At 33.5% G+C, this 24,676-nt stretch overlaps 2 protein-coding genes across 2 annotated transcripts in view; both read left to right on the top strand.

Moving 5' to 3' along the window:
• Positions 1 to 7,654, top strand: part of agap3 (ArfGAP with GTPase domain, ankyrin repeat and PH domain 3) — a 985,397-nt gene extending 977,743 nt beyond the window's left edge. The window contains exon 14 of the transcript XR_012399506.1: positions 7,564 to 7,654. The gene's annotated coding sequence lies outside the window, so the exon portion shown is untranslated. The remainder of the gene's footprint in view (positions 1 to 7,563) is intronic.
• The window catches only part of LOC101884366 (melanoma receptor tyrosine-protein kinase-like), a 61,902-nt gene that overhangs the window by 31,917 nt on the left and 5,309 nt on the right, over positions 1 to 24,676 (top strand). The window contains exons 8-24 of the mRNA XM_073940989.1: positions 506 to 619; positions 704 to 830; positions 916 to 989; positions 2,216 to 2,306; positions 2,678 to 2,880; positions 4,234 to 4,366; positions 5,057 to 5,147; positions 5,751 to 5,908; positions 6,331 to 6,369; positions 7,788 to 7,929; positions 15,241 to 15,363; positions 17,609 to 17,707; positions 17,789 to 17,974; positions 19,783 to 19,938; positions 22,270 to 22,345; positions 23,473 to 23,619; positions 24,332 to 24,429. Of these exons, the coding sequence (XP_073797090.1) occupies positions 506 to 619; positions 704 to 830; positions 916 to 989; positions 2,216 to 2,306; positions 2,678 to 2,880; positions 4,234 to 4,366; positions 5,057 to 5,147; positions 5,751 to 5,908; positions 6,331 to 6,369; positions 7,788 to 7,929; positions 15,241 to 15,363; positions 17,609 to 17,707; positions 17,789 to 17,974; positions 19,783 to 19,938; positions 22,270 to 22,345; positions 23,473 to 23,619; positions 24,332 to 24,429 (2,057 nt within the window). The remainder of the gene's footprint in view (positions 1 to 505; positions 620 to 703; positions 831 to 915; positions 990 to 2,215; positions 2,307 to 2,677; positions 2,881 to 4,233; positions 4,367 to 5,056; positions 5,148 to 5,750; positions 5,909 to 6,330; positions 6,370 to 7,787; positions 7,930 to 15,240; positions 15,364 to 17,608; positions 17,708 to 17,788; positions 17,975 to 19,782; positions 19,939 to 22,269; positions 22,346 to 23,472; positions 23,620 to 24,331; positions 24,430 to 24,676) is intronic.

The following is a 24,676-nucleotide window of genomic DNA, read 5'->3' as shown; positions in this document are numbered from 1 at the left end:
TATATATATATATATATATATATATATATATATATATATATATATGTGTGTGTATTTATGAATGTATGTATGTATGTATGTATGTATGTATGTATGTGTATATATATATATATATATATATATATATATATATATATATATATATACACACACACACACACACACACACACACACACACACACACACACACACACACACACACACACACACACACACACACACACACACACACACACACACACACATACACACATACACACATGTTTTAACAACTTCAAATGTGATTCTGTCATTATTTTGCTAAGTCTTAGATTTTAAATAGCTGTGTCTTGGCCAAACAGTATCCTATCTTATCAATGAAACATGTATTGTTCAACTTGAAGATAATTTAAAATCTCAATTTCAAAAATAAAATGAACACTGTATGGTTAAATATAGGGAAACATGTACTGCACACAATCTAGGAGAAACAGCGAGCTAAACTGCAACATCTCTCTGCTGTAGATAACTTTGTAGTGACCGATCACGCCTGCGTTCGATCCTGCGGCAGTAACATGCATGAAGTGGAAGAAAATGGAATCAGGAAGTGCAACAAATGTGAAGGCTTGTGTCCAAAAGGTCAGTAGCATCATTACTAATTTAATAATACTCCTTTTCTTTCTCCTTTTTTTTGATACATTAAATCAGTGTGTTTTGCTTTAGTGTGTAATGGTCTCGGGACAGGAGCACTTGTTAACACCATCGCAGTCAATGCAACCAACATCGATTCATTCATCAACTGCACTAAAATAAACGGACACATTACAATAATGCAGATGACTTTTAAAGGGTGAGATTTTTAGACTGAATCAGTCAAATTCTTATACATGCAAGACAGTCAAACTAATGGCTTTTTTTGAATGAATATCTTCAAGCGATGCTTTCACAAATACTTCAAGCATGGACCCTGCCAAACTTGACTATTTCAAGACGGTGAAGGAAATTTCAGGTAAAAATTATTTACTTAAAATGTCTTTAAATATATATTTAAAATGATGCATTTGTGCAAGTGTGTAATTATTATTATTACTACTCTTATTATTATTATCATCATCAATAGGTTATTCTTACAAACACAAACATTACATTAAAAAGTTGATTAATAATCAAATTATTTACAAGAAAATAAAATTATATGATAATAATAAAAATAATGAAATAATAAAATTTATTACTTACTGTTATTAAGGCCATCCTTTTTATTAAAATGTCAGAAAATAGTTGATTTAATACTGCTAATAATAATATTAATTATTGTTATTACTTTTATAATAATAATAATTATAACAATAAAAATAACAATTTAATAAATTATAAAAAATGATTAAAAACATGATTACTGTGGTGATTATTATTATTATTTTTATTATTATTATTATTATTATTATTATTATATTTATCAACAGGTTATTCCAACCCACACAAGCATTACATTAAATAAAATGTTTATTATTAATAATAATAATATTCAATGACTATATTGTTATTATTAATATGATTATTATTATTATTATTATTATTATTATTATTATTATTATTAATGACAACAATTAGGATTAATGTTACAATAATTATTATTAGGGTTATTTTATTCTATAAATGAAAATAATATAATAATCATATTCAATGACTGTAATATTATTATTATTACTATTATTATTATCATCAATAGGTGATTCCTACACACACAAACATTACATTAAATAAAATATTTTATAATAAAAATAATAATAATAAAAATAATAAATGACTGGATTATTATTATAAATAATATTATGATCATCATCAATAGGTAATTCCTACAAACACAAAAATTACAAAATGTTTATTAAAAATAATAACAATTAATAACCGTAATAGTTACTGTTGTCAGGCCATTTCAACAAAGATTTTTTTTAATTTCAGAAAATAATTTATATAACACCTCTACCACTATTAATATTAATATTGACAATTATTATTATTATTACTGTCATAATAATAATTATTATGGAGTTTTTATAATATAATAAAAAAATTCAATACAAACACACAATAATAATAATAATAACAACAACAATAATAAATACTATTCAATGGCATGATATAATATTTAAATATGATCATACAATCGTGACATATGGATGACTTCTAAAGAAAAAGCCTTGTTAATCAGAGCTATTTAATTTTTCTCAGGCTTTCTAATAATCCAAGACTGGCCTGAACACCTCAGCTCCCTCAGCCCTTTTGAGAACCTGGAGATCATCAGAGGAAGAACCAAACAACAGTGAGTCTCATTACATTAGCAATGCATGAACCGGACACTGGAAGCTGCAACCATTTTTTTTTTTCTTATTGTGACGCAGTTCCTAGAGAAGCTTAATATTAAATGAGAAAACAGTGGGCGTGGCTTTATTTTTACTGCAAGCTGATTGGATGTAGTAATGTAGGCATTTCATTTGGAAAAATCAGTACAATAGTTTGGGGAGAGTTAGTACAGTCCAATAGATTCGTCCTCCTTTTTTTTTTTTCTTAATGACATGCACGGATGAATTATTCACCATAAAATTAGCAAAGTGAGCTAACAGTCAATATGGTTAGTTTGGATTTCAAGTGTACTATAAATAGTATTGTTCTGTTTACCTCTCACACATGCAGTGGCACCGTCAGTTTTGCAGCCCTGAATATTCCTCATCTGGAGCATCTGGGTTTGCGTTCTCTGAAGGAGATCAGTGATGGAGATGTGGTGGTTAGGAACAATCCTCAGCTGTGCTACGAAGACGGCAGATACTGGAAGAAGCTCTTCAGATCTGAGCAACAGCGCATACGCACTGGAAACAACGCAGCACCGCACATCTGTGGTATCAGACAGAGTTATTGTTATATAAAGTTATTCGACAACAGTTGGTTGTTTTGTAGCAAAAAAATGAATGAAATAATAATTCTGCTAATAATCTTGATCTGAAAAATGCAATATTCTAAACACAAAACTACTTTTATTCCAGCCAAACTAAAAGAAATTACGTTAAACATCACTTTAAATAGATTTGGAAAAGAAGTTAAATTTCATAGGAGGGCTAATAATTTTGTCTTCAACTATATTTTCACTTTAAATGAAAAATAAATATATGGAGAGATACATAAACAGAAACAGACCAGTTCAGAATTCATTATCCGTTTCTCTGGATTTATTACATTTATTAGGTATGTTTTAAAGTAAGATGTTAATATTTACTAATTTTATAATAACAAAAATCTAATATTTTTTTTCTATTGAAAAAAAAATTCAATTGTCAATTAATTATATTTTAATAAAGAAAGTCAGAAAAATAAATGTTTTAACATGCTGAGACTGACGATGGTTGGCTTTTTTTATTTTTATTTTTTAGTTGTGAAAAATACTATGAAGAGAAAAAAAAAACATACATGCTTGAAATGACTTTATACTTAGTTCCTTTTAAACTATTGCATCAAGAATAAGAAACATGAAAATTGACAATTAAATAACCTAACTTTAATTATTATCCCCCTTTGATATTTTTTCTTTGATGTTTAACAGAGCAAAGACATTTTCACAGTATGTCTGATAATATTTTTCCTTCTGGAGAAAGTCTTATTTGTTTCATTTTGGCTAGAATAAAAGCAGTTTTTATTTTCTTAAACGCCATTTTAAGGAAAAAATGATTAGCCCCTTTAAAATATATTTTTTCGATAGCCTAAAAACAAAGCATCATTATACAATAACTTGCCTAACTACCCTAACCTGACTAGTACTTTAAGCTGTATAGAAGTGTTTTGAAAAAATCTAGTAAAATATTATCAACTGTCATCACTGCAAAGATAAAATAAATCAGTTATTAGAAATTAGTTATTACAACTATCATGATTAGAAATGTGTTGAAAAAATCTTCTCTCCGCTAAACAGAAATTGGGGGAAAAACAGGGGGCTAATAATTCAGGGGGGCTATTATTAATATGTATGACTTCAACTATATATATAGGTGATGAGGAAATGAGGAAAATTTTTTTAATAAAAAAAAAAGGTTGGAGGAGGTAAAGTGAAAACAATCAGGGCTATTGTAACAAAAAATGATTCTTAGCTGTAAAATTTTGTGTAAAACTGAATATAAACACGTCTAAAAAGTGTAAAATAATTTGAGGAGTCATCATTATTTTACAGATAAAAGAAAAGTGATGTTTTCTGTGTTGTTCAGAGCAGCAGAACAGCACCTGTGACAGTATGTGTGGAGATGAAGGCTGCTGGGGCCCGGGGCCGACCATGTGTGTCTTCTGTCAGCACGTCAGCCGTAGGGGGCGCTGTGTCAGTCACTGCAACCTGCTGGACGGGTGAGACATTTCAGACCATTCACATCTGAGGAAGATGATTATAAACATTGAAGAAAATATTAAAACATCTTTTCTACTCACCAAAACTGCATTCGTTTGAGTAATACTACAAATAACTGCAAAATTGTTAAATATTATAACAGTTTAAAATAAATCTGTTTAATGTTTGAGCATATTTTGAAGTAGAATTTATTCCTGTGATTCATTTATACTAGTTTTCAGCATCTTTACTCATCATCTGGTCACATTTTACAATAAGGATATTTTAGTCGATTTATTTAATGATATAATAAAAATACAAATATAAAAATATGAATATTATTATTTTTAATTTTATATATATATATATATATATATATATATATATATATAAATATACACATAAAATACATAAAAATATAAATTATACATAAATATATCATGCATTATATCAGCAAATCAGCTCAGTTGTTATATAAATATAGTATTCTATAGCGAGTTGTTGTCCTGCATCATATTCATCACCAATAAACTGAGATAATTTATTAGGGGATGAGATTATATGACATAATGCATAAAAATTAAAATGCTTTAGTTTTTCTTTATTTAATTAATTAACACTTAAAATTGCAGCCTTAATATAAATATATAACCAGAACTGTATCATCCGCTGATGTTGACTGTTGTTCTCCATATGTGATGTTTTTACAGAGACCCTCGAGAGTACATGTCAGATAATGAGTGTTTGGCTTGTGACCCACAATGCAAGACTCTAAACGGGACGGCAAGTTGTCATGGGCCGGTATGTCACACCGTTCAGTGTTTAAAAGCCCAAATTAATCATATAGTAATGCTTAAAGGGACAGTGCACCCAAATATTAAAATCCACTCACCCTTCAATCATTTGAATTCATTTATTCTGATGAAACACAGAAGATATTTTGAACAATAATGAAAATCTGTAACCATTGAGATTCATAACAAAAAAATAAACACTATGGAAGTCAATGGTTACAGGTATTCAACATTTTTCAAAATATCTTCTTTTGTGTTCAACAGAAGAACATTATTTTTGGAACAAGGGTGAATAAATGATGATAGAAGTTTTATTTTTTAAGTGAACTATCCCTGTAACAACCTTCAAAGCAGTGTTTCTCAACCACGTTCCAAAAGGAACACCAACTCTGCACCTTTTCCTCCTTGGCAAAACAACTTATTCAGATCATCAGCTCATTAGCAGAGAGTGAAAGACCTGTAATGTGTGTGACAGAAAAAGTAGACATCTGAATAATGTAATCTTGGTGGTCCTTCAGGAACGTGGTTGAGAAACACTGCTTTTAAGTCACATTTCTGTTCCAATCGATGTCGGATATGTGAACATGATTTTCTTTTTCTGCCTTTTTAGGGTGCTGATCAGTGTACTGAGTGTGCTCACTTTAAAGACGGGACACACTGCGTGGCACAGTGTGCACAAGGAGTGCAAGGCCTTAATAACAGACTAGTCTGGACATACCCAGACAAAAGCAGACAGTGCCAGCCATGCCATGCTAACTGTACACAAGGGTAAGAACAAGTTAAGCGTTACTGGATTATTATTATTATTTTCATTACTGTAGATTATAAATTCTATGTTTATTATGAACAATATATTATTTCGGTCACACTTTATTCAAGGTACAATTCTTGCTATCAATAAACCATTAACTATAACATAGTCCTAATTTACTGCTTATTAATAGTTATTAAGCTAGTAGTTGGGTTTAGGTATTCAGCAGAATTAAAGTCGTTCAGAAATAAGATGCATAATCTTAATAGGCAGGTAATACCCTTTAGTTAACAGTGAGAATTTTTACTTTATATAAAGTGTTATATCTTGCTAATTATAGAGAAGGAAATATTGAATAAATAACTATAATAATAAATAATTCAGCAGCTTTGTGTCAGAGCTTGAAATTTGTGTTGAATTTTGTGTGTGTTTATTATAGGTGCAGTGGACCAAGACTGAACGACTGTGAACCCAAGGGGTACAGTAAATTATGAGTTACTCTATGCTGTTGCTGTTCTTCAGTGTTAAATTCTGTATGTAACTAGAACTTACAATGTTTAGTTTGCCTGTAGTCTTAAAGCAGGGTGTCTGCGGGGCCTTAAAAAGTATTAAAAGTAGATAAATCAATTATGAATTATTAATAATTAATAATATTTAATTATATGATATTAATAATAAATAATATTATCAATAATAATTGATTAATTGTTCTTATGGCCCTTAAAAGGTATTAAAAAGTGTTAATCACATTTTTACGAGGTCTTAAATTTTGTTCAAGCGTTGTCCAAAGTGTTTGACTCCTGACTATTTATTTGCCGCCTAAAATTAACAACGACATGCTTGATCCACGCGGTTAGTCCGGGTAAGGGTGCATCCGGCCAATCCCCTCCATCCAAGTGATGTCACGTAATTTGCGACAAAAACGTGTGAAGGTGATGTGATGCTCTCCACATGTAGCGAAACCATAGAGCGAAACAGACAGCAAAATAGAAAAATGTAAGTTTGTGTACTCCTGGTTGGAGAAAGGTGAGTTTAAACAGTGGCTGAAGCCTGTCGCTGAAAAGAATCGCGTAATTTATTCGTTCAAGCTTTGTTTCTTTCAAGCTTATCTGAATTCTGTTGCTTGGTTGTGCTCCATTGATTTACTTAACTGTTTATTAACAACTGTTTATTAAGTTAAAGGTTTGATACTGATTAGAGCTTGAAGTGGCGAAGAGGTCTTAAAATAATCTGAGAAGGTCTTTTAAAAGTTTTAAAAAGGTATTACCTTTAGGATTCCTGCATATACCCTGTAAAGTGAACAATTAATCAATGCTGTTAATCCATGTTAATCCAATCCATATGTAGTTATTAAAATCGAATCATTTGCTTCCGCTCTGGAACAGCAGTTCTTCACTGATGATGTCAGTTTGACGGCTTGTATGAAATAAGTTTCACCACACCCCTTCATCCGTTACTTTGCTGCAAGTAAAAGATGAGAGGAGGAGCACAAAAGAAAACCCCGCCCCTACTTCATATTCAAACCTCAGTTGCAAATACATCATCATACTGAAGTAAAAGTCTCCAGTTCTCACAGACTTGATCAATAATTAATGCAAAATATGCTAAACCAACATCTGACTTAATTTACACCTAATACTCATTTCTGAGGCTTTGATTCATCAGTGTACAGAATAACACACATAAAATTATATTTACCTTAAAATGGTTTTCAAAAAATGAAAAACTGCTTTTATTCTAGCAGAAATAACAAATCAGACTTTCTCCAGAAGAAAAAATATCAAAGGAAATACTGCAAAAAAATTCCTTGCTCCATTAAAAAGAAAAAGGAATTCACAGGAGAGCGAATACGTTTGACTTTACCTGTTTTTTTTTTGTTTATATTTCTTGCTCCAGCTCTCGCATGCCTGTGGTGGCGGCTGGTGTTGTCGGAGGGATGCTGCTGGTCATGATAATCCTCCTCTTCATCTTCGTTATTTTCCGCCGTCGACACATCAGACGAAAGCGGACCCTGCGGCGCCTCCTTCAGGAGAGAGAGGTGAACCACACAGATACCCAGTGCAAATTAAAAATCAACCATCTCAGTGCTGAGGAAAGCATGGATTATAATCTTTACCAAAAATATCTAAATGTGTTATTTAGTTTCTTTTTAAGCTGCTTTATGTTAATTTTGCATTACATTTTTCATGTGGGCTGGGCTTAAATGTTTTATATACAAGTTTTGAGTAAAGCTCAGAGTATTCTGTCAGATGATTCCCATTCTATGCACTACGAGTTTTATCTTCTCCCTTCTGGTATTCGATACAGAACTCCTATTAGTAAAACAAATCGGTTTAAACTTTCATTCATCCCCTCAGCTGTAAAGTTTTTAAATTTAGGGTAGAACTTGTATTGTATGATGTACTTTTGTGTATTATGTGACATGCTTGTATGTTGCAACCAAATTGCCTTCGGGAAATAAATAAAGAGTGACTGACTCATATAAAATACATTGCTCAGCATATATAAGTACATCCCTCATACCTGTAAATCCAAATTTTTTATTCATATTTTTAATAGGAAGCTATAGCGAAATTACCAACCTGCGTCAAACATGACGTCACACAGGGTCAACCGTTCAACATGTTGTGTTGTGCGGTGAGATGCCGAATTTGAAAGTATAAAATTAGAAAACTTAAATTTTACTGTACACCACACTGCTTTTAATGCCAACCGCAGACGTCTTTCGCTAACAGCCATCATAAGAGCTGAATGGAGTGAGGACCTAATTAAAAATGATAGACTAACCAGTTCTCATTTCATATCAAGTGAGTTCACGCTATGCTGAATCATACACATTACTAGTTTTTGATTGCAGCAATGATTTCAGCAAAAACAGTAACATATGGTTAATTAAACTGCGGACACTAAATGCTAAGAATGAAATATAAGTTCGCATACCCTGTCATACAGGTGCAGTTCGCTGTTAGTACGCAGTTGTTTTGCTTGTTGATGATTCCCCAGGCCTTGTATACAGTAGCTCCGTCTTCTTTCCTTGTCTTTGGCTAGGCAGAACCTCGTTTTTTAGCACTACATAGTTTTGAATCTGGTAATAATGGAGAATTATTTCTTGCACATGACCACACAAAACAACATTGTAGGCATCCAAAGACTTGTAGGCCTTTAACTTCTCTCTTGTAAAATCACTTGGAGTGTCAATGAGATGTACATTTGGGGCTGTATGCTTGGCCATTTTCTCTCATCCAATATCCATTGGGAGGGTGCTATCGCAAATGGACCTGTCAGACGAACGCCGCTCACTTTAACTTTAATTTTGCCGAATCACTGAGCTTATCACTGACTGACAAGCTGTTATAATAAGCTGAAAGCATTATGTAAATAATATATATATATATGTAATCAATATAACTTATTTCTAAGACAACAACAAACTCTACACTGTATCGGATGTCATTCCCACACTGTAAATGCTAGCACTCCCGTTTTTTTTCTGCAACCTCACTGCGCGCGCATCCTGAAATGTTTACAAATCGGTGATTTGTTTATACAATATTGTATTTGGCATATACATTAGATTAGTCAGCACTGAAGCCAAATCTGGTGCTGATCTAACAAAAACACTTATATTAAATATTCACAAATATTAAAAAAAAAAAAAAAAGGAAATGTTTAGATGAAATTTTAAAGTTTGTAATTTTTTTGCAATATTTGGCTTGAAATTAATTATATTATCTTTCAATTTCTAAATATGTTATTTTAATAAATATATCTGTTTAATAAATCTGTTTTCTTTAAATGCACCAAAAACATAGCCTATATTCACTGAGAAAGGGATAAAATATTCTTTTTCAAAATGGGGTGTACTCAATTACTGTATGCTGAGCACTGTATATTCAAGCCCAAAATTATTCATACCCTTGGCAAATTCTGACTTAAAGTTAATCTAATTCAATCAACTAATTTTCTTTCACCTGAAAATACTTTGATCTGAAAGGTAATAAGACGATGTACAAGAGGCATCATCGTGAGAAGAAAATAAGTCCCAGCTTTTATGTACATTTGAACAAAACTTTAAGTCAAAATTTGCTAGGGGTTTATGAAAACACGCATGAAAAGCAAGTTCAGCACTCTTCAGCAATGCATATTTAGAGTTTGCATTTGACTGGCATACTGAAGCTGTGTTTGTGAGAGGAGTAAAAGCATGTTGACATTACTATACCTACAGCTATAGTATGTATTATATTTACACATCATACACAACACCTCCGCACTTTCTGTTGATTTTTCTCAACACAGGAACAGGACTAGAGAGCTGTGAGTCAATAAATGGAGAAATAAACATAACTGATGTTACTTTGTTGAATAGAATTCATGCAAATTTTAAAGTTCAGCTTTATTTGTATAGCGCTTTTACAATGCAGATTGTGTCAAAGCAGCTTCACATAAATGGTCATAGTAACTGGAACAGTGTGGTTCAGGTTTTAGTGTTTTAAGTTCAGTTCAGTTCAGTTTAGCTCAGTTCAGTGTGATTTAATCATTACTGAGAGTTCAAACACTGAAGAGCAAATTCATCGATGCGTAGCTCTACCAATCCTGAACCATGCGAGGCAGTGGCGACAGCGGAGAGGGAAAAAAAACTTCACCTGATGGGAGTGAAGAAAAAAAAAACCTTGAGAGAACCAGACTCAGTTGGGCACGACCCAACTAAGAATACTGATTTTAATTTCTCCGCTGGCCAAAAGTCTTGTGCAGAACTTCATTCGCCGTGGTTTATGCTGGAAGATGGCCTCAATGAAGACTCGTCTGTCCCTGGAGCGTCGCTGGAATCAGACTCATGTTCTCCACTCCACACGACCATCAGCGCAGCAGCAGCTCAGGATATGGCCTGGTCCCGGATATGGAATCCTTGGGATCATCACGTCGCTGGTCTTGGATCCAATCAGTGACTCCGCCTAATCTGAGGACCTCGGGATGAGTATCCCCAGGTGAAAATAGAGAATAAATAAATAATTAGCGTAGCTGCTGTTCATAGTGTATATAAGCAAGATGTAGAAGCCAGTGTGGAACCCGCTAGGTGATGCACTGAGTGTATGCTTTACTAAACAGATAGGTCTTTAATCTAGTTTTGAACTGGGAGAGTGTGTCTGAGCCTCGGACATTACCAGGAAGGCTATTCCAGAGTGTAGGAGCCATGAAAGAGAAGGCTCGACCTCCTTTACTTGATTTTGCTATTCTAGGTACTACCAGAAGCCCTAAATTTTGAGATCTTAAGGAGCGAGTTGGTTCGTAGCGAGACAGAAGGTTGGTTAGATAAACAGGAGCTAGATTATTTAAAGCTTTATAGGTGAGAAGTAATATTTTAAATTCAATACGAAATTTAACAGGCAGCCAGTGTAAGGAGGATAAAATTGGGGTTATATGATCATATTTTCTAGACCTGGTCAGAACTCTGGCTGCTGCATTTTGTACTAATTGAAGTTTGTTAATAGAGGATGCTGGGCAGCCAGCAAATAGAGCATTACAGTAATCCAGTCTCGAAGTCATAAAAGCATGGACTAGCTTTTCTGCATCTGAGATGGATAGCATATTTCGCAATTTAGCGATATTTCTCAGATGAAAGAAGGCAGTTTTTGTGACATGGGATATATGGTTTTTAAAAGTTAGATTGCTGTCTAATATGACACCCAGATCTTTTATAGTAGAGCTAAAGCTAACTTTGTATCCCTCTAATTGTAAATTGAGTTGCGAGATCTGCTGTGTGCAAGATTTAGGCCCAATAAGTAATAATTCTGTTTTGTCTGAGTTTAAGAGAAGAAAATTGTTGGTCATCCAGTCTTTAATGTCTTTGATACACTCAGTTAGTTTAGAAAGTTCAGACGTCTCGTCAGGTTTAGTGGAAATATATAATTGAGTATCATCTGCATAGCAGTGAAAGCTGATCCCATGTCTTCTAATAATGTCTCCCATAGGTAGCATGTAAATTGTAAACAGTAAAGGGCCTAAAACTGATCCTTGAGGCACCCCATACTTTACTGGGCAGATTTGTGAAGGCTGTCCATTAAGATTTACAAACTGGTAGCGGTCAGTTAAGTATGACTTAAACCATTGTAGAGCCTGTCCCTGTACACCTGTAGACTTTAAACGATTTATAAGGATATTGTGGTCAATGGTATCAAATGCTGCACTAAGATCGAGTAAAACTAATAGCGAGACGCACCCTCGGTCAGCAGCTAAGAGTAAATCGTTGGTTATTTTCACTAAGGCGGTTTCTGTACTGTGGTGAGCCCTGAAACCTGACTGAAACACTTCAAAAATATTGTTCGTCTGCAGATAAGAGCATAATTGAGTGGAAACAACTTTTTCTAGTATTTTAGACATAAATGGAAGATTTGAAATAGGCCTATAGTTAGCTAAGTTGTTGGTGTCTAGTTGCGGTTTCTTAATAATAGGCTTAATAACAGCTAGCTTGTAAGAGTTTGGAACATGGCCTATAGATAAAGAAGAGTTGATAATGTTAAGAAGAGGTTCTCCTATAGCAGGTAGCAGCTCTTTCAGTAATTTTGTTGGAATTGAGTCCAGTATACACGTAGCTGGTTTAGAGCTATTTATAATTTTTACTAACTCTTCATGTTCTATGATTTTGAAGCAGTGTAGGTTATTATTATGATTTAATGAAATATTTACAGGATTTGGAGTATAAGCCGGTGCAGAAAGTTTGGCATCTCCTATTTTCTGTCTAAAGCCTTCTATTTTATTACTGAAAAAATTCATGAAGTCATCACTACTAATTTGCGGTGGAGTAGTTTGTTCCAAGGATGACCGATTATTTGCTAATTTAGAGATGGTGTTAAATAAAAATCTAGGATTGTTATGATTATTTTCTATCAGTTTGCGCAGGTGCTCGGTCCTGGCAGATTTTAGAGCCTTCCTATAGCTGGACATACTGTCTTTGTACGCAATTCTAAAGACCTCTAAATTAGTTTTTTTCCATTTACGTTCCAGGGCGCGGGTTGCTGTTTTGAGCGCACGAGTATGACTATTATACCATGGTATAGTTTTAATCTCTCTAACCTTTTTTAATTTGATGGGTGCCACAGTATTTAGTGTGCTAGTAAAGATGGCATCCATACTGCTGGTTACTACATCAAGATCATTTGAGTTTGCGGGTGCATTACGAAATAGAGAGAGATCAGGTAAGTTATTTATAAATTCATCTTTAGTTGACGGAACAATAGTTCTACTAGGGCGGAGTATTGGAGCGGGTTTGCTGATTTCAGGTAAACATAGCTTATATAGTAAGAGGTAGTGATCTGTAATATCATCACTTTGTGGTATAATGTCTACGTCAATAACCTCGATTCCTTAAGACAGAATTAGATCTAATGTATGCTTTAAGCGATGGGTTGGACCCACAACGTTTTGCTTTATCCCAAGTGAGTGTATTAAATCCATAAACGCGAGCCCTAATGTATCATTAGCGTCATCTATGTGGATGTTAAAGTCACCTACAATTAGCATTTTATCAGTTTTGACTAATAAGTCAGAAATAAAATCAGAAAATTCTTTTAGAAATTTGACATAGGGTCCTGGGGGTCTATATATGGTGATTAAAGCGAGAGATAACATAGGTTTTTGTATAGTATCTGGAAGCTGAACATTAAGCGATAATACTTCAAAGGAGCTAAACATAAGTCCGTTTCTCTGTTTAATATTAAGGAAATCACTAAAGATTGATGCAACTCCACCACCACGACCAGTTTGACGAGCCTCATGTTTATATAAGAATCCTGGAGGAGTTGCTTCATTTAAGCTAATATAGTCATTTTGTTTCAGCCAGGTTTCAGTGAGACAGAGTGCATTAAGATTGTTTTCTGTTATTATTTCATTAATGATAAGTGCTTTAGGTGCAAGTGACCTGATGTTTAGGAGACCAAGTTTTACGAAATTTGTATTTTCACTTTCTACTGGTTTTTCTGGTTTGATTCTTACTAGATTTTTCCTGGAGCACACAGTACGTTTATTTCTTAATCTAATAATACGAGGAACAGACACAGTCTCTATAGGATTCGCCAGATATGCGTTACTGATGTTTAAGTGGGGTGAACAAGAGTCTAGGTGGCTATAGTGTGAATTTTGTGAATTTTTACCTGCTAGTCAGATGGTGCGAAGTAGTCTGGAGATGTTGACATAAAAAAAAAAAAAAAAAAAAAATGGACTAAAGTAGTCCATTACTAAAAAAAAAAAAGTTTTTCCAGTAATACAAAAGAAAGATGAATAAACCTGCATAACTTTTTTTTAAGTTGATCTAAATAGATGTAAGTATTTAAGGGTGCACTCACACTAGGCTGTCTGAACAGTGCCCGGACATGTTTCCTGGTTCGTTTGACAAGTGTGAGTGCTCTGAATCGGGCCCAGGCGCAGTTCAGTTGGCAGCCCTAGCCCAGTTAGAAGATTGGGCTTGGTTGGGTTTTGGCGCAGTACTCTTGTAGTGAGTGCAAAGCGCACCTGAGCTCAAAACTGAAGACACAACGTGACCTTTAAGGGACTGTTTCATGTGGATTTATTAATCAGTCTTACTTTTCAATAATAATTAATACCTCCTAATACCTGCAGCACAACGACTTTTATGATCATTTATGAGCATCAAAAGTTGTGGATCTGTGTTACTGCATCCCAAACGAATAAAAATAATACAAAACGATATAACCAAAGCAATGTCCACTGTGCTGAGCAGGAGTGCTTCTCTTCTGGAAAAACAGAACAGTCACATCATTGATGACATGAGCATGCTCCGGCTCGAAAGGTAAAATGCATTGTGAGTGCCATTGGAGTAGAGGAGAGGGAGGACAAGCGCTTTAGCATGATTTAAGGCAACTACCTAGTGTGAGCACGCCCTGAGTAAATTTATCTTTTTTTTTTTTTTTTTTAAGTTGAAACAGTTCACTTTTAACAGTATAGTTGTATATACTAAAATGTCATCTGATTACGTAACTCACTTGTAGTACTTGTAATGCATTTACCCCAGCACTAAATTAAGGGGATAGTTCACTCAAAACTGAACATTCTGTCATCACTTACTCCTTCCAAACCTGTTCTTTCTTCTGTTGAACACAAAGTAAGATATTTTGAAGAAAGCTGGAAACCTGTAACCATTGACTTCCACTGTATTTTTTTTTCTATGGAAATCAACCTTTACTATGGAAGTCAATGGTTACAGGTATTCTGCTTTCTTTAAAATATAATCTTCAGTGTTCAAGAGAAAAATGAAATGTACAAAGGTTTGAAAACACTTAAGGATGAGTACATATGGGTGAACTTTCCCTTTAACCATATCTCCATGTCTATGCAGCTGGTGGAACCTCTGACACCCAGCGGAGAAGCACCAAACCAGGCTCTCCTGCGCATCCTGAAGGAAACAGAGCTGAAGAAAATCAAAGTCCTCGGATCTGGAGCCTTTGGGACTGTTTTTAAGGTGCATTAAATTAAGTAGAATTAATTTATTCACCAATATACACAATTTATCTGATGTTAGCTTATTTCTGTTACGGCAAATGATTGAAATAGGATTTGGTAGATATAGAGTCACACTGTGATTAGTGTTGTTACTAAATGTTACACTTTAAAAACTTAACACACAAAATAAACATATTAGAATTAAATAAACAAAAATAAACATAGAATCAAGAATAAAATAGAAAAGAAGTCAAGAGAAGTCAGCTGAGGTGGCTCGGGCACCTGTTTCGGATACCGCCTGGATGCCTAACTAGGGAGGTGTTCCAGGCATGTCCCACCGGGAGGAGGCCTTGGGGATGACCCAGGACACGCTGGAAGGACTATGTCTCTCGGCTGGCCCGGGAAGACCTCGGGATCACCCCGGAGAAGCAACAAGAAGTGTCAGGGGAGAGGGAAGTCTGGGATTCTCTCCTGAGACTGCTGGCCCCACAACCCAGCCCTGGATAAGCAGTAGAAAATGAATGAAAATAAAAGTACAAAAATAATACATGCTTTGAAAGTGTTAACTTTCTGTTCATACTACTTAATTAATAATGTTTATACTAAGTTTACTAAAGATACTAAAATAAAATTAAAGTTAAATAAACTTCTTGAAGATGAAAATGAAAATCTACAATATTATTGATCAATAGGATGATTAAATATATTAACCATTCATTTATTCATTCATTTTCTTTTTGGATTAGTTCCTTTATTAACCTGTGGTCGACACAGCAGAATGAACCGCCAACTTATCCAGCACATGTTTTACGCAGCGGATGCCCTTCCAGCCGCAACCCATCACTAGGAAACACATACAAACTCATTCGCACACATACATACACTATAAACAATTTAGCCTACCCAATTCACCTGTACCGCATGTCTTTGGACTGTGGGGGAAAACAAAGTACCCGAAGAAAACCCACGCAAACACAGGGAGAACATGCAAACTCCACACAGAAAAGCCAGCTGACTCAGCCGAGGCTCGAACCAGCGACCTTCTTGCTGTGAGGTGACAGCACTACCTACTGCGCCATTGCATCTCCCTTATATTAACCAATATTATGTTAATATAATTATTACATTAATTCATTAATTATACTGTAGTAAGACTAATGGTGACATTTAAAAAAAAAATCATAAGTTAATGTTAGTACATTAATATATTAACTAACATGAACAAACTCTTAGTAATACATTTATTACAGTATTTATTTATGGTTTTAATGTTTATTGTATGTTTTGTATTATTGTATGTTGTAATATTATTGTATGTTTTTAGTATTACTTAATGTTATTTAAGTTAAATAATGTTCCCAGCAAGCACAGGACATCAACATGATGTCAGATTGACGTTGTACCCCATTGCTCTGTTAAACGTCCTTTGGGAAATATTTAAATAAGAAAAACAAATTCAAAGGGGGCTAATAATTCTGACTTCATATATATATATTTATATATATATATATATATATATAAAATTTATATACACAGTTGAGTTCAGAATCATTATTGCAGATCAATGACAGTGCAAAATAGCCTACTGTAACGTCTGTAATTATATAGAATAAGAGACAGACTGGCTCGTAAAGAAACTGGGAGGCACAGGGTAGACTCTGCACTACTCCATGGCTGTGTGGCTGTTCATCAGGACGATGATATATGAATATATAATTCCGCTGTAATCTCTCGCTGTGTATTTCAAACATGGCGAGTCCTTTGTTTACATTCTGGCTTGTTGTAAGTGAATGACGTATCCCTTCTGTAAACCGATAGCGTTCAGCTGCGCGTCTAGCTCCGCCTTTTGGTACCCTTTCTAGGTCCCGAAAAAGTGGTACGGTACGGTTTGGTTCGGTACGCCTTTTGACAGTGGAAACGGCCATAAAATCATACCAAACCGAACCGTACCATACCATACTGCACCGTACCGTACCACTCAGTGGAAACGGGCCATAAATGTCACTTTAAGCTGTGTAGAAGTGTCTTGAAAAATATCTAGTCAAATATTATGTACTGTCATCAGGGCAAAGATAAAATAAATCAGTTATTAGAAATGAGTTATTAAAACTATTATGTTTAGATATTTGTTGAAAAATCTTCTCTTCAATAAACAGAAATTGAGGAAAAAATAAACAGGGGGCGAATAATTCTGACTTCAACTGTATATTCAGAACTGAGAAGCTGTGAATTTGAATTGTGTCTCTTTCCTGCTTTTCTCCCAGGGATTGTGGATCCCAGAGGGTGAAGATGTGAAAATACCTGTCGCTATTAAAGTTTTAAGAGAAGTGGCGTCTCCCAAAGCCAACAAAGAGATCTTGGATGTAAGTGTGTGTTTGTGCTGCAGTTTTCCCTCACGACTCTCAGTGGTGCTGCATGTAAAGTGTGTTTTGCTGTGTTTTCAGGAGGCGTATGTGATGGCTGGTGTGGATAATCCGCACGTGTGTCGTCTGCTGGGAATCTGTCTGACGTCTGACGTTCAGCTCATCACTCAGATCATGCCGTTCGGCTGCTTGCTGGATTACGTGCGCGAGAATAAAGACAACATCGGCTCGCAGACGCTGTTAAACTGGTGTGTGCAGATCGCCAAGGTCAGTTCACTGTCTAAACCTAAATAATCAAAATACAGCATGGAAATTGTGTGCATAAAACAATTAAATATATTGTTGAAATTAGAAGTATTCGCCCTCATGTGCGCTATTTATTCTTTTTCTATTATTTCCCAAATGATGTTTAACAGAGCAAGGAATTCTGCACAGTATTTTTTGTATGTTTTCTTTTGGAGGAAGTCTTATTTGTTTTATTTTGGTGCAGTTTTGAATTTTATAAAAAAATATTTTAAGGTCAAAATTATTATCCCCCTTAAACAATTTTTGATTTCGATTATCTACAGGACAAACGCAAGTTATACAATAACTTGCTTAATTACCCTAGTTAAGCCTTTAAATATCTCTTTAAGCTGTATAGAAGTTTATTGAAAAATATCTAGTCAAATATTATTTACTGTCATCATGGCAAAGATAAAATAAATCAGTTATAAGAAATTAATTATTTATATAACTATTATGTTTAGAAATGTGTTGAAATTGGGGGGGGGGGGGTGTAGACAGGGGGCTAATAATTCTGACTTCAACTGTAAATTATAAATACACATTAAGAACTCAGAAGATTTTTAATTTAAAAACATTGGAACAAATACATTAAAAGATAAGAAATAAAGTCCAGTGACGCCAAACACATGTAAAACCTGAATATATTTCGCTTTCATTTGATGTTTTATGTTCACCAAGGCTACATTTACTTTATATATTTACTTATTATATATTAAGATTATATATTAAATAGATTAATAAATCTATTATTTATATTTTATTTGAGATATTTAGAATAATAAAAATCTAGTAATTTGTAAGAATAAGAAAATTTAACATCACTTTTAATGTAAAAAAAAAAAAACAATTTCCTGAACACACACAAAAAAAAAAAAAATATATATATATATATATATATATATGTATGTATATATACGCACACACACACACAGTACATGCATACAAACATACATACAAACATACATACATACATACAAACATACATACATACATACAAACATACATACATACATACATACATACATACATACATACATACATACAAACATACATACATACAAACATACATACATACATACATACATACATACATACAAACATACAAACATACATACATTTAAAGACAAAATTATTCGCCCTCCTGTGTTTTTCTTTTATATTACCCAAATGATGTTTAACAGAGCAAGGAAATAGTCACAGTATGTCTGATAATATTTTTTAAAAGCCATTTTAAGGACTAAATCATTAGCCCCTTTAAGGTAAATTTTTTTCAATAGTCTACAGAACAAACTATCATTATACAATAACTTGCCTAATTACCCTAACCTGCCTAGTTTTAACCCCTTAAATAATATATATTTTTCTGTTGCCCACAAAACAAACCACTGTTATAAAATGAATTGTCGAATTACCCTAACTTGCCTAATTAACCTAGTTAAGCCTTTAAATGTCACTTTAAAAATATACAGGAGGGCTAATAATTCAAGAGGGTTAATAATGCTGACTACAACTGTATATTTTGTTTACTTCGGCTATTTAAGTGGTGGCGCATAAATCTTGCATAAACCTACTTACAAATAAATCCATAAATATTTAAATGCGAAACAATGCATAAATAAACAACAAGCTTAACACTCTCATAAATAAATTCAGTGCATTTCGTCTTGTAAACAGCAAAAACAGCAATTCTGAAAGCGCTGAGTGTCTGGAATTTACACACAAAGCCTATATTGACATCCTTTACTTATCATCGATATCTGAAAAACATCTGACCTTTTCTTTGACAGGGAATGAGCTACTTGGAGGAGCGTCATCTGGTGCATCGTGATTTAGCAGCCAGAAATGTGCTGGTCAAAACTCCCAACCACGTGAAGATCACCGACTTCGGCCTGGCCCGACTCCTGAGCGCAGATGAGAAAGAGTATCACGCTGAAGGAGGAAAAGTACATATAGCACATTCACAAACATTACCTGGGAAAGATATAAACCTAAAATAAAGATCTGCTGGTAATTTACTCAACCTTGTTTTCAGCGGTAAAACGTTAAAGGTCTCGTGAAATTATAATAATGTTTTTAGATAGTAGTGTTATAAGTAGATCAATAAACTAGAGTGCTACAGTGCATCCGGAAAGTATTTATAGCGCGTCACTTTTTCCACAGTTTATTATATTACAGTCTTATTCCAAAAAGTAACCTAACTTAACGACAATGTGAAAAAATATATTTTTGAAATTGTTGCAAATTTATTAAAAATAAAAAACCTGAAAAATCACATGTACAGATATATTGACAGCATTTGCCGTGAAGCTCTAAATTGAGCTCAGATACATTCTGTTTTCACCGATAATTCTTGAGATGTTTCAGCAGTTTAATTGGACTTCACTTGTGGTGAAATCAGTTGATTGGACATGGTTTTAAAAAGGCATACACCTGTCTATATAAGTACCCAGGGTTGACAGTGCATGTCAAAGCACAAACCAGGCATGAAGACAAAGGATTTGTCTGTAGACTCCTGAGACCGGATTGTCTTGAGGCACAAGGCTGAGGAAGGTTACAGAAAAGTTCTGCTGCTCTGAAAGTTCCAGTGAGCACAGTGGCCTCCATCAACTGTAAGTGGAAGATGTTTGGAACCACCAGGACTCTTCCTAGAGCTGGCAGGGAGGTGATCCAAAACCAGATGGTCTCTCAGTCTGAGCTCCAGCGTTCTTCTGTGGAGAGAGGAGAACCTTACAGAAGGACAACCAGCTGTGCAGCAAGCCACCAATCAGGCCTGTATGGTAGAGTGGCCAGACGGAAGCCACCCCCGGCCTAAAATTTGCCAAAAGGCATTTGAAAGACTCTCAGACTAAAAGAAACAAAATTCTCTGGTCTGATGAGACTCAAATTGAACTCTTTGGAGTGAATGCCAGGCGTTACGTTTGGAGAAAACCAGGCACCAGTCATCCCCAGGCTAATACCATCCCTACAATGAAGTGGTGGTGGCAGCATCATGCTGTGGGGATGTTTTTCAGCAGCAAGAACTGGAAGACTAGTCAGGATAAAGGAAAAGATGAATGCAGCAATGTACAGACACCCTGAATAAAAACTTGCTTAAGTGCCCAGACCTAAAACCTATTGAGCATCTTTGGAGAGATCTGTAAATGGCTGTACACCGTCGCTTCCCATCCAACCTGATAGAGCTCGAGAGGTACTGCAAAGAGGAATGGGCAAAATTTCCAAAAGACAGGTGTGCCAAGCTTGTGGCATCATATTCAAAAAGACTTTAGGCTATAATTGCTGCCAACGGTGAATCAACAAAGTATTGAGCAAAGGCTGTGAATACTGATGTACATGTGATTTTTCAGCTTTTTTATTATAAAAATTTTTGCAACAATTTCTTTTTACATCGTCATTATGGGGTATTGTGTGTTGAATTTCGAGAAATAAATGAATTTAATCCATTTTGGAATAAGGCTGTAACATAAAAAATGTGGAAAAAGTGAAGTGAATACTTTCCGGATGAACTGTACAAAACAGTGACAAAATTAGCATTTAGAATAGATAACCAGCAAAAGCTTGTAGTTTATCACAAAAAAATTGGATCAACTATTTTTTCACGTCACATCATTTTCAGTTTCCACATCAAATCTTCTGACCAATCAAATGCTCTCTAGTATCTGACATGCCCCACCCCCTTCAAGACACTTCTCATTTGCTATTTGCTGTTCACTTAATGCTCTTGAGCTCAATCCCTCTTACTGGCAGAGCTGTGATAAAAACGGAGCGCTATTGGCTGTTTTTTTTAAGGGGAGGGGCTACTCTATGTCCAAACTTCTCTTCATTGTTCAGTTGAGATTATGTCAAACATTGAATTAAAATTGTACATTTCAAAGTCTTTACAAGTCCTTTAAATAAGATTTTAGTCAATGACTACAGGCAGTTTTAGAGTAAAAAAAAAAAAAATTAAAGTTGGCGGTTCATTCTGCTGTGGCGACCCCTGATTAATAAAGGAACTAAGCCGAAAATGAAATAAATGAATGAATTAATAAAAGCAGACATCGGCATCAATAGTAAGAACAAAAAAATACTATGGAGATCAATGACTTTTCCCAGCATTCTTCAGTATATCTTTACTTGTGTTCAACAGGAAAAAAAAAAACTCAAACAGGTTTAGAAAAATGAGTTAATGATAGCAGTATTTAATTTTTTCTATGAACTACTGCTTTAACCATTATGTGAAGCTATTAGTTGATATTTACAAGAAAGTCTCAATTTTGGTGTTTGTTGTATTTTAGGTGCCTATAAAGTGGATGGCTCTAGAGTCGATTCGTCACTGGATTTATACTCATCAGAGTGATGTTTGGAGTTACGGTAAGTGTGTATTGCTGGTATATAACACAAATTGCATTGATGACCAGCTAAATATCAGAGCAGAGTGTAATAATGTAAAATATTTTGTTTGTCAATAATATGCAAGGGTTACACAACTCAAATATAAATGTTAATTTGTGTTTAACTTTATAGTAAACAATATAATTATTAAAAAAAAATATTTTATAATTAAAATAAAGCGGAAATAAAATATTACATTTTTAAAAAACAGTTATGTATTACTTTTTAAAAAATGTAACGGTATATAAACTATATATATATATACATAAATATATATATATATACATATAAATATATATATATATACATATATATATATATATATATATATATATATATATATATATATATATATATATATATATATATATATATATATACTTAAATTTTAACTTAAATATTTTGCATATTAAGCATTATATTGAATATAAATATTTATAATGTTCTCAAACAGCTCTCAGTTTACTACAAGGTTAAACTCTAATATGAGTCCAAAGTCTAAAAGAGTAGCGCTATAGGTGAATTGAATAAGTACTGAGTTGCAGCTGGAAGGGCATGCACTGTTAATAAAGGGACTAAGCCGAAAAGAAAATGAATGAATATAAAATAAAATCTTACATTTTTAATGAGCAAATATAAAAATAATAGAATTAAAATGAAAAGTAATAAACTTTTAACAATTATTATTTTAGTGTTTTTATTTTTATATTTATAATTTATTTATAATGTTTTTATTAAGCTTTATATTGAATATCAATATTTATAATGAGTAAAAACACTAGGTGCATTTGCATTTACTTAAAATCATATTATCATTAAAATAAAAGTGAAAAAATATATATTTTAAATACAATACTATTTAGAGTGATATAGTAGAGTTTTTTTAAATTGAATCTAAATATTAATAATTATTGTGTTTAAAAGTCACTAGACGCATTTCCATTTTTGTACTTGTGCACTACTTATGCAACAGTGCAACCAAACATACTGAAAATATTAATAAATGCAGGGGGAATAAAAGAAGATTGTGAGTTTATGACATCTACAGTAATTCAACAACAAACTGAACCCTACTGTAAAGTGTTCATTGATATTTACTGCATCAGGAGTCACAGTCTGGGAGTTAATGACATTCGGCTCCAAACCGTACAATGGGATTCCAGCCCGAGAGATTGCAGATATCCTGGAGAAAGGAGAGCGTCTGCCGCAGCCCAACATCTGCACCATAGACGTCTACATGATCATGGTCAAGTGTGAGTGATAATGCTGACTCTGAGGGAAACACATCACAGATCATACAAAAGTACATATAATTGAACTGCAAACACAACAATTCAAAACACCAAAGAAATGATCTGGGAACCTCAAAGTCTCTCAAGACTCTAAGACGCATGTCTGTTAGACCCAGCCTGGACAAAAGAAATGCAATCTGCCTTTTTTGTAAAATAATTTGTATATTAAGCACTTATTTTTTTTATTGGTTTGCTTATTTAATTACTATTTAATTTATTTTACTATGTTTATTTTGTCACAATTTTTTTATATGGGGGTCAGGAAATTATCTTAATACTCAATGAAAATTTTTATGTTTTTGTACTAAAAACGTTCAATTTAAAAAAAATTTTTTTTTTTAATTTAAAAATAATAATAATAATAATAATAATATATATATATATATATATATATATATATATATATATATATATATATATATATATATATATTTTTTTTTTTTTTTTCTATGGTGTTTATATATATATATATATATATATATATATATATATATATATATATATATATATATATATATATATATATAAACACCATAGAAAATACAGCATTACAAATATCAATGCTTTCGATGAACGAAACGGTTATTCAAAATGAACATGAAATAATGAATATTCATAATATCATCTGACTGCAGCCGAACTGACAGGATATGATGTGTGTGTTTATATGTAGGTTGGATGATCGACGCTGACAGCAGGCCTCACTTTCGTGAGCTTGTGGTAGAGTTTTCCAAAATGGCGCGAGATCCATCCCGATACCTTGTCATTCAGGTATTTTCTGTGGAAAATGAAAAAGAACTCACTTATAGATTTGGTTGGCACCATGTCATATCTGGGGGCGTGACCTGGGGGCAGAGTCAGCAGGGGAGAAAACATCCCTTTCCCCTGGACGAATGGACGATGCATTTAACAGTCATCATAAGCTTAAATCCTCAAAAGTTTTTAATCTTTTGATTTTTAAAACAACGTGTATATATATATATATATATATATATATATATATATATATATATATATA

The sequence above is a fragment of the Danio rerio genome, chromosome 24 (genome assembly GCF_049306965.1).
Source record: "Danio rerio strain Tuebingen ecotype United States chromosome 24, GRCz12tu, whole genome shotgun sequence".
NCBI classification, from domain to species: Eukaryota; Metazoa; Chordata; class Actinopteri; order Cypriniformes; family Danionidae; genus Danio; species Danio rerio.
Note: the sequence above shows the minus strand (reverse complement) of the source record. Positions and strands in the feature narration are given on the sequence as shown.